This window comes from Vigna umbellata, unplaced genomic scaffold (genome assembly GCF_029865625.1).
Source record: "Vigna umbellata cultivar VRB3 unplaced genomic scaffold, Vumbellata_1.0 scaffold_870, whole genome shotgun sequence".
Lineage (NCBI taxonomy): Eukaryota > Viridiplantae > Streptophyta > Magnoliopsida > Fabales > Fabaceae > Vigna > Vigna umbellata.
In genome coordinates this window covers 1-10,540 of record NW_028274635.1, presented here as the reverse complement: position 1 = coordinate 10,540, position 10,540 = coordinate 1, and the positions used below count along the sequence as shown (strand labels likewise).

Below are 10,540 nucleotides of genomic sequence, written 5' to 3'. Positions count from 1 at the left end.
CCACAATATTTGTGATAATTCAATCAGTTACATCAACTTAAAACATTTATTTCACTTAAACTTTTAATAATAGACTATTTTTTGTTTTAAATCTATTAATTTATTATTATTATTTTCATGAACTACAATTTCAAGTCATCACATGATAAATGTACATGAATACGAGTGTAGTATATGGGTATGAGTAATTATTGGAATGTACATGAGTCAATTTAGAAAACTTTCATTACCTTTTTAATTCAATTTTTTTTTTATATTGGTCCCCGATCAATAAAAAATTACATTAAATCTTTCTATTTTAAAAATGCAATAATACAAAAATGCAACAATATAACTCTCTTAAATTCAATCAAGTTCCTTTGAAATAACTAAATCTTAAAATATATCATTAAAAGGACATTGAACATACATAGTTTTTTTAAATTATGAAAAAAAAAGTTAACAAAAATATCCCTTGAAAACATATATTTTTAAAGTAAAAAATTGAATAATTTTTTGAGAAAATTCTATTTGAAACATAGTTAATAAAATAAAATAAAAATAAAGAATAAATCTTGTGACACATTAAAAGTGCAGCAAAATTTTTGATAATAATTAAACTAAAATTAAAAAAATTAGTCATAGTAAAGTATTTCTCTAATAATAATAACTTATGAGTAGAATTGAATTAGAAATATGTTAGAAAATAATAAAAATTGGGTGAGTGCAACAGAAGTAGACCAAAAAAAGGTATTTGAGGAAGGTAGGTGTATTATTATTATTATGATTTATAATTTTTTACATTATCTTTTTCTTTATAAATATAAAAAAATATTTTTTATAACTATTTTACGTTTATATATATGAGTGTCAAATAGTTCAAATAATGTGAAGCAATCTTTTTTCCCTGAATGAACAACTAATGTTATAAAAAGTAATAAGTAAACTTAGTAACACCAGAGAGGTGAGAATAGTAAAGGCCATTCAAGGGGTACATAGCCCAGTTTGATGATGACCGATATCCGGGTGTTGCTCCCTCCACCACCACACCTTTCTTCCTCCACCTCCCCTTTACTATTTTGCCCTTAAATAAAATTTTATTTTTAGAGTTAATTTTTTAATTTTACCCATTCACAACCTATTCCACTAATAACCTATTTTAGTTCCTCCTACATGAGTAAAATATTTTTCTTTTATTTTAACATTATTTTTGTTCATCTCTTTCTTTTGTCGCGGTGAGATACTACAAGTTGTAAAGGTTGGTGGTACTGGAAAGAATTATCAAGTAGTCTCCCTCTCGTGGTGCAGTGTCGCTCTCGTGATGCAGTGTCGCTCTCGTGGTGCAGTGTGTGGAGTGGTGCAGTGCGTGTGTTACTTCCTTAAGGTGTGTTTTCGAATAAACCTTCAAATAAAACCCTAAAATAAAAAACGTAACTTTTAAACGGTGACATCCTTCAACGGATGTCAACATTCGTTTAAGGAAAGAACGGATGTCAACATCCGTTTAAGGAAAAAAACGAATGTCAACATCCGTTTAAGGAAAAAACGGATGTCGACATCCGTTTTTTCCTTAAACGGATGTTGACATCCGTTTTTTTCCTTAAACGGATGTTGACATTCGTTCTTTCCTTAAACGGATGTTGACATCCGTTCTTTCCATAAACGGATGTTGACATCAGTTCTTTCCTTAAACGGACTCCGAGTTACATTTTTAATTTTAGGATTTATTTTATTAGTTTATTCTTTATTTTGGAAATATTTTAATAATTTAATTTAAATGTTTTGATTTATTATTTTTTAATATATTTTTAATGTATTTTAATAATGTAAGGAAAATAAAGAAGAAAGAATCGTATGAGGAGAAGTGAAACGGAGAAGACAAATGGAGTTGTAAAGTAAAACAGAAGACAAATTGTTAAACGAAATTGAGAGATGGAAAGATTGAGTGAAGGGAGTAAAGTAGGAGAACTAGGTTTGGAATAAATTAAAATAATAAAAATAAAAAATTTTAATTTGAAGATATAATTGGAATTAAAAAAAATTGGGGAGGTGGAGGGAGAAAGGTGTGATGGTGGAGGGAGCAACACCCCCGATATCCCTGTTGCAGGATTGGGTTTAGGGTTTCAATTTCAAGCAAATAGAAAGAGATTATTTTTCTCTTACACTCCAAACCTCTCTGCTTTGTGCTGCATTACTTTGCCTTGCTCCCACAGGTAAGAAACCTCAACAGTTACACTCCAAACCTCTTTGTAACAATTTCTATGGAATTTGTTTTCCCAAAACATATGCTAATTGTAGCACTTTTCTCTTTGAATTTCCATATTCTCTTTGTCATATTACAATTTTGGGGGTTTAATGCCTTTTTAGTTCACTTCGCAGTTGAACATTCTATTAATGGATTTCAATGGAAGATTTGATTTTTCTTGTTTTGTTTTTGTTTTCCTTGTTAAAATCGAATTGCTGATGTTGCAATTCGTGTTTCTCAATTTTTCCAGAAGAGTTAACATACATAGCAAGCATGGCAGTCACATTCTACGACCTTAGTTCTACCTCTGGGTTGAAGAAGCTTGACGAGTACCTTCTCTCACGTAGTTACATCACAGGGTATGGCTTTTATCCATCTTCATTTTGTATTTTTTTTTTGGTAATTTTTTTTTATGTATTGTTTCATTTCATGTGTTGTTTAGGTACCAAGCTTCAAAGGATGATCTCACTGTCTATGCAGCTTTGCCAACTGCTCCATCAGCAGAGTATGTGAATGTGTCCAGGTGGTACAAGCACATTGATGCTTTGTTGAGAATTTCGTAAGTTTTCTTCCCTTGACTTGCACGCCAATTATATGTGTAATACTTGATCTGGATCTGATTGTATTTGTGTGCCAATTTTTTGTGCACAGTGGTGTTTCTGGTGAGGGATCTGGTGTCACTGTTGAGGGATCTCTTGTTGCCGAGCCTGTTGCAACTCCCCCAACTGCTGATACAAAGGCAAGTATCTTTCTCGTGATTGATATTTCAACTGTGGTGCGTCGAATGGCTTAACTGTAATTATTCATTGACATTTGACTGAGTGTAAGTTGATTTTCAGGCTGCTGCAGCTGAGGATGACGATGATGATGATGATGTCGATTTGTTTGGTGAAGAGACAGAAGAAGAAAAGAAGGCAGCTGAGGAACGGGCAGCTGCAGTGAAGGCATCTGGAAAAAAGAAAGAGTGTAAGTTTCAGTTTTGTCATTTACCTCTTATCTTTTAACTTTATCCTGCTTCCTCCGCTGATTATAGCACTTTTTGTGGGCATTGAATTTTTGCTGATTCCATTTTCCAGCTGGGAAATCATCTGTTCTGTTGGATGTGAAACCATGGGACGATGAAACCGACATGAAGAAGCTCGAGGAAGCAGTGAGATCTGTCAGCATGGAAGGGTTGCTTTGGGGTGCATGTACGTCGTTATTTGTATATACTTTGGCTGTGGTTATTGATATTTGTACATGTTTTGCACTTTTTGAACTGTACTAATTTTGATCAACTTGCTAAAATAGTTGAATGATAAGATTCAATTTTTTGTCTGTAAATGTTATATATGTTGTTCTCTAGTCTTTGATTTAGAGAAAAGTCGTACTTTGTGCTTCTCTTTTGTGATTCTGATATCAATTTTTTCCGTCTTAGCCAAACTTGTTCCAGTCGGGTACGGCATCAAGAAACTGCAAATTATGCTTACCATTGTGGATGACCTAGTTTCTGTTGACAGTCTTATTGAGGAAAATCTCACAGTTGAGCCCATCAGTGAATATGTCCAGAGTTGTGACATTGTAGCCTTCAATAAAATTTGTACGTATTTTTTAGATGGCCTTTTTCTCTCTAGTAATTACCAAGTGTTTTTTGTGTTTCGTGATAAGATGCATACTGTTTATGGTTTTACTGCTTGTTCTAATGCTATTTCATAACCTTTATTACAGAATCGGCAATAGTTGGACTTCGAGATTGGCAACTAGAGGAGTAGTGATATTTAGAAACTATGGTCTAAGGAATGCTCTCATGTGAGAATTTTTGTCTTTAGAATCCTGTTTGTTACTGATTTTGTTAAGCCTTTGATTTCTGTTGTGTTTCTTAAGCCTTTGATTCAAAGGTAATCCTGATGAACAACTTCAGTTCTGTAGTTAATGTGATAAAAGCAGAAGATGAGCATAACAATTTATATCAATGGGATCGTGTGAAATAGAAACCTGTTGAGAGCAATTTAACACAAACCTTTACCTTGAAGAAATTAACTTTTGATAAATTAAGTCTTCTTAAATAGAGAAATGAAGCAAATATACCTAGTTTAAACACAAGTTTTAGCTTTGAACTTAAGTTGAGACCCAGCAATATGGATTAGGTGCTTTTGAGGAGTTAGGTGTATCTGGTTTCACTAGCTGGTTTATCCATGTCTGTAGTCAAAGGGTTTTCCTGTAACTCAGCCACAGGATTTGTCAGCATTAAAATCTATCTTTGGGGAGCTCAGCTTCCTAGGAAGTCACATCCTATTGTAATGTATGAACACAGAACAAATGAAGATTCATTATGCGTTACAGGTAAAAATAACCTTCGATGGTACATTAATAAAAGATATAAGAGATCAGTAATGCAATTCGCGCACTCCTGCAGGTTCTTAAAGTAGAATACGAGGGTTTATGGTTGCAAGATTTGTGGTTTACTTTCCATGTTGTCTATGCTTCACTCGAAAGTACATTTTTTGTATTCTCACTGAAAGAAGATATAAATATGATCAGAAACGCATTCAACATTTAACATTCTAATTCTTAGAACTTTCCCTATCTAAATCTCCACTGTCTTGCCTCAGAATTTAGAGTCGGACATTTAACATTACTAAATGAAAATTCACTTCTCCGAATGTTAAACAGAGCATCTAGATGGTAAGAAATCTCTTTCGATTCATGAATATTAGTGCACTGGCAAAAAAAAATCTAAATAATACTAAAAATATGTTTGGTTTAAATTTTGAAAATATTTTCTTTCATATTTTTTCAAAAACCAGATGACAATGTGTTGAGAAGGTTCGTACTCTTCTACATCCCAATAAGGAGTCAATTTTTCCAAATCTTAAAAACTTGGAAATGTGAACTATTTTTAACATTTTCTCCTTCTGAGTTGTTGTAGTTTTTGTTTTCCAATATGTGATTTTATCCTTTTATGCCTAAACCTCAAGAAATGGTTGAAGCAATTTCTGGATACCTTTTTAAATTTCTTTTACTTCCCAAGGTTATTTATTTATAATAGATTGCATGAAACTGATTACTTTATAATTAATAATTGACATTAATTTGATGTATTTGAAGATGAAGTCAATCTTTAATCGAATATGACAGATTAGAGTCAATGTGGAGTGTTTAATGGTTTTCATGGCAACTTTCTGAAATTTGTACAAAAAACTTCTAAGGGGAATTGTGATTCTAGGTGTTCGATACATGGTTGTAATATGTTATCTTAGTCAAATTAGACTTAAATACATGCTTGACTTAATAGGGTTGCAAAAAAAAAAAAACTAATTTTCAACCTTGCCAACACTAAAATTTTAAAGAATAATTTTTTTTAACCAATACTAGTTTATCTTTGATTTAAAAAATTTGAGTTACAACACAATATATCACCGAAAACAATGTGTCTATGATTTGAATAATTATTTTCTAAGTTTTTCTTAATATTATCATATATATTATACATATATAATTATTTTTATCATAAATATTTTCATAATTTATAAATTAAATAATAAAAAAATTGAAAGTTTAACATCAGATTGTTGAACATAACAGAAAAAAATATTCAACCATAACATAAAAGAATTCAAGCATAATATGAAAAAAAAAAGACAATTTTAAATTTGAATATAAAGTATTAGTTTTATGTCGTTTTCGTCGATTTGAAATTAAAAAGACTACATTGCTCTGTTTCTAAAAACAAGTCAAACTTAATTGAAAACTTAAGAAAAAGAAATAATTAATCTGATATTGAAATTAGACGATTTAGATTATTAATAACACTCAGAAAACCCATTTAAAACGCTCATTCTCTTCTAAATCCCAAATCCTAATATTTTTTTATCTTCAGTATTTGTTTTTCCCGACACCTCTCGCCGACAGCGTAACGGTTCGCGGTGGCCGTTCACGGCGCCGTCGTTGATCTCTTCCATCCTCTGCCGTCAAATTTACCTCTACTCCTCTCCTTTCGTATTCACACTATCATTTCCTTTTTTCCTCTTTCTCTTTCTCCACCGCAACACACTCAACTCTAGGTATTTCTTTTTCATTTTCATTTCAAATGTTAGTTTTATTGTTGATTTGCGACGTGTGAAACGAATCTGATTAAATTAAGGCTTTTAGTGCATTAGACGGTTCTGTTACCTGTGCTGGTTTTATGGAGTTTGATCTTCGATGCTGATCTTTAATTTACTTCGCATTGCTTCGACCTAGTTCTTTGGTTCACCCGCTTTCGCCTCTACATTTTTTGTGCATTCAACGGTTGTGTACTGAGATGACTAATGAACACTATCTACGTTCAACAACTCAAAATTATTGTTGTAAGAACACTGTCCTTGTTATTGTTTAAGTTTGGAAAGAAAACCAAAAGGAATTGTGATTTTGTGAAGGTGAATAGGCTATAGGAATTAGGGATAGTCTATTGGATATTGTCAAGTTGCAATTTTTATGAGTGTAATTTGAGGATTTTTTGCTTTGAATTGTAGAATGTTTTGAAATACAAGAACTATTATGGCAATGCTATCGTTGTTATTCAGTTTCATTTGCTTTAATGTTATTGTGTTATGCTGTTTGGAGTGACCTTTTTTCTTCAATGCCTCTGCTTGTCATGATGGATAATGTGGCACTTTTGTAAAATTGAAATTGTTGATATGTGACTTTGGTTTGGGTGATTAGTTTAAGCTTCAAAGTCAAGAGGCCCTTTTGCTTTTTCTTAAATTTTAGTGGGATCACTGCCGGAGGGGCTTTTATGAGGATGTTATTGAGTAAATTATTGAATTATAATCATTTGTACAGGTGTGGATGGAACTTGAAGCTAGCAATCAGCCCAAGCAAGAGCGATCAAGGACAAGATGGACAGCATCCCTTGACAAGATATTTGCAGACTTGGTTGTCAAGCAGATTCAACTAGGAAATAGACCAAACAATGTTTTTGACAAGAAAACATGGAATCATATTCGGGATGAGTTTAATAGGCAAACAGACCTTAGTTTCAACAATAATCAATTGAGGAAGCATCTAGATGTACTTCGGACCCGCTTCTACAACTTGAAATCCGCTTATGATCAGAATAATGATTTTGTAATGGATGATTCCTGTTGCATTGGCTTTGAGCAGTGGGATGATATAGGGGTAAGTTCCTTTCATTGTAGCGATCTGTTCCTTTCTTTATTCGTAACCTGAATAGTGCTATTTTTTTATGTAGGCACAGCCTAGGCACGAAACAGTTAAAGGGAAAGATTGTCCAATATATGAGCAACTGTGCGCAATCTTCATAGATTCAGCAGCTGATGGGAAATACGCCCAGTCTAGTCATTATGAAGAGCTTGACAAATCTTTTGGAACTGATGCATCTGGCTTTACACCATGTCTAGAAGCTAAGGTCTCACATTATGAAAACCCATCAACATCTAAATCTATTCCTGGGAATATCTCAACTTCTGAGAAGGTGACCAAGAATTCTCTAGATAGGAAACGGAAACGGTCGTACGAGACACAAACTACTGGCCTGGATCAGGACACCTGCAATGCTATGGCAGAAGCCTTGTTAGATATGGTTGCTGTTTCAAGGTTAAGGGCAGTCGTTTCAAGTGTAAGTGATGACAAGTTTTCCATAACAAACTGCATTAAGGCTCTAGATGAGATAGAAGGCATTGATCAACAGCTCTACTTTTCTGCCCTGGATCTCTTTGAGAACCCTAGCTTAAGGGAGATATTCATTTCTCTAAAAAGTGTCAAGATAAGGTTGACATGGTTACAAGGAAAGTGCAGTAGAAGTCCCTTCCATTAGAAAATTCAAGTCATCAGAATAGATTTCATAGTCACAACACAAATGCTCAGTCTATTATACCGTCCTTTTTGTTTGACTGTAAGTAATGCCATTCCTAGTTTTAACTTTTACAACCTGCCGTAGTTGTTTATACAACGTGCTTTTTCAACTGGATTTTATAGTTACTCTTTCGAATATGACTTTTGTGAACCTTCTGATCCTATTGACTAAATGTAAACTATTGTTTGTTGAAAATGCGCCAATACCATTATTCTAAATGGATGGTTGTTGTTACAGTGTCTTAGGCATATTAGTAGTGTAATTTATGGACCCTTTAGATTTAAGTCATCTAATGCTTTGCTAAGCATGCTCAATTTACTGGGGTGTGAACAAATGTATATTCGATTTTTTAGAATGACAAGAACATCAGATTTCAATCCATTTTGTAACCACTTCAGATTAAATTTGTAACAGTTCCAAACATAGGGTGAAGCTAGTTTACCTTACAGATTTTCTTTCGGAAATGTTTAATTTGAAGTTACATGGGCAGTGCCATAATTCAGAAGAGTTGTATAGTATCATCGCACACCATATTAAAAATAAATAAAATCATCATTTTATGTTTAATTGTTCATTCAGATCAAAAGCCGAGAAAATGCACCCTTCTGAGCAGGAGTCTATTATATAAGATTTACTTTTTTCTAAAATTGTCGCATGACATTTTTTTTTTAAATTATTTCAACTTACCATTCCACTTAGTTTTTAGGGTTTAAAAATGGTTAGCTATATTTCTTCAAAGTGTAAATTATTATCTTTAATTTGTTACCAGATATTTCTTACCTAATATGTTGAACGAAAAGTAATGTGATCATATATCAAAATCTTAAAAAATAACTTTTAAATTTCTGTTATTTATCTATTCTAAATGCTGGACACTACAATCAGTGATTTGAAATTTGAAAGAATGAAAAACAAATAATAATATTTGACAGGAATTGAAACCAAAATTCGTATATATTACAATATTAATAACAGGCATTCTCAATTTTAGAGACATTAAAAACAAAGGGGAAATAATTAGGAACCAAAATAAAAAACATTCATTTTAGAAGTTTTGAAAACATTTTTAAACCTTTTATTATTATTATTATTATTATTATTATTATTATATGTTGATTATTCCAAGTTGTGTTTATTGAGTTTTTTTGGATTGTCAATCTTTTAAATTTATATTTTGTATTTATTATTTAAAAAAGAAATTATGCAAATATTATACTTTTCTATAAAATAAAAAATTATCGCTTTATTAATATACGCACAAATTCATTCATTTAATTGCCATTTAATATTTTTTTTGTGCTTAATGATAAATTTATACTCATCAACCTTACAAAAAAATAGTTATTTAATTATTTATCTATGTTCAAAATAATGCCCAAATTTTTTAAACCCAAAAATATTAGTATGTTGTAAGTTCAAATTCCTTCATGCTTTAATGATCTTTTTATTTAATTTCAAACCCATGATTTATTCACACTAATGTGGTTAATACAAGAAACATTTTTAACAGAGATCTTGCTTAGTATAATATGGACAAGTTTTTACACACATTTTCAGCAGGACAGGCTGTTTTATTAAATGGAATGATAAAAAAACTTGACAATGAAATAACTAGAAAGTAGTAAAGTTTGAGTTTTACAAGTTAATAGAACTAATATTTCTATTCTTTTTTTTCGAGTGAACTAGATGAAAAGCAATTGAAATAACGAATTTTTGATAGAATGTGTTGATGTACAATTTTTGGATTATTAAATCAGAAGATTATAAAAAGAATAACATAAACATAGGAAACAAAAGTGAGTAACCTAATAATATCATATCACTGATTAAAATGTAAACAAATCAAAGGATGAACATGGTTTTGATTTTTCCAACTGCATTAGGTGTGTACTCATATCAAAGATATTAAATAAGTACATTAACCTCATATCAGATCCAAAATCAGAGCCAAATATTCTTAGCTTGCCTCAGTCATCATCTTTGAATTCTCTGATTAATATGAAGCACAAAACAGTAGTCAACAGTACAATACAGAAAACTTGAAAACAACCAGAGATAAGGCCAAATTAAAGTATATAAGTGGATGCAGACCTCACCTTACAAGCCGGTTTTGTGGGGTTGAGTTAGGCTTAAACCCACTTTCTAATATGGTATCAGAGCTATGGTTAGAGCCTATCCTAAACATTATTGGTTGTTTGTTGGGCATATTGTTCCACCCATTATCGGGCCGCTATTGGACCACCCATTAATGTCTAATCTCACGCTCGAGATGTATATACCTCGGCGTGAGGGGGGTGTGTTGGAAGTCCCACATCGACTAGAGATAAGGCCAAATTAAAGTATATAAGTGGGTGCAGACCTCACCTTACAAGCCGGTTTTGTGGAGATGAGTTAGGCCTCAAGTCCATTTCTAACACTTTTCTATGAATAAATTATCATCACTTTTTTGCCAGAAATGACTACTGGTTTTACTAGAAGAT

At 32.0% G+C, this 10,540-nt stretch overlaps 2 protein-coding genes across 3 annotated transcripts; both read left to right on the top strand.

The window, feature by feature from the left end:
• The first annotated feature begins 2,040 nt into the window (after positions 1–2,040).
• On the top strand, positions 2,041–4,176 carry LOC148190500 (elongation factor 1-delta 1-like). Its single transcript, XM_088102856.1, has 8 exons — positions 2,041–2,192; positions 2,475–2,583; positions 2,667–2,783; positions 2,876–2,963; positions 3,064–3,190; positions 3,301–3,414; positions 3,642–3,803; positions 3,932–4,176. Coding segments are annotated over exons 2-8 (696 nt in total). The 5' UTR covers positions 2,041–2,192; positions 2,475–2,497; the 3' UTR covers positions 3,934–4,176.
• A 1,859-nt stretch (positions 4,177–6,035) lies between these two features.
• On the top strand, positions 6,036–8,139 carry LOC124848264 (L10-interacting MYB domain-containing protein-like). 2 transcript variants are annotated; one of them, XM_088102860.1, is made up of 3 exons: positions 6,036–6,267; positions 7,028–7,363; positions 7,437–8,139. In XM_088102860.1, exons 2-3 carry the CDS (start codon positions 7,034–7,036, stop codon positions 8,019–8,021), a joined length of 915 nt encoding a protein of 304 aa, XP_087958986.1. In that variant the 5' UTR covers positions 6,036–6,267; positions 7,028–7,033; the 3' UTR covers positions 8,022–8,139. The 2 variants fall into 2 exon arrangements, with proteins under 2 accessions (XP_087958986.1, XP_087958984.1); XM_088102858.1 differs by lacking the exon at positions 6,036–6,267 and adding an exon at positions 6,327–6,552.
• Positions 8,140–10,540: the final 2,401 nt, after the last annotated feature.

Bases quoted from the DNA above. Each gene is read 5' to 3' on its own strand.
- LOC124848264 (XM_088102858.1), top strand. From the start codon at position 6,514: ATGAACACTATCTACGTTCAACAACTCAAAATTATTGTT. The intron at 6,553-7,027 runs GTAAGAACACTG...TCATTTGTACAG, and splicing joins AACAACTCAAAATTATTGTT to GTGTGGATGGAACTTGAAGC. The intron at 7,364-7,436 runs GTAAGTTCCTTT...TTTTTTATGTAG, and splicing joins AGCAGTGGGATGATATAGGG to GCACAGCCTAGGCACGAAAC.
- LOC148190500 (XM_088102856.1), top strand. From the start codon at position 2,498: ATGGCAGTCACATTCTACGACCTTAGTTCTACCTCTGGGTTGAAGAAG. The intron at 2,584-2,666 runs GTATGGCTTTTA...TGTGTTGTTTAG, and splicing joins TCACGTAGTTACATCACAGG to GTACCAAGCTTCAAAGGATG. The intron at 3,415-3,641 runs GTACGTCGTTAT...TTTCCGTCTTAG, and splicing joins AGGGTTGCTTTGGGGTGCAT to CCAAACTTGTTCCAGTCGGG.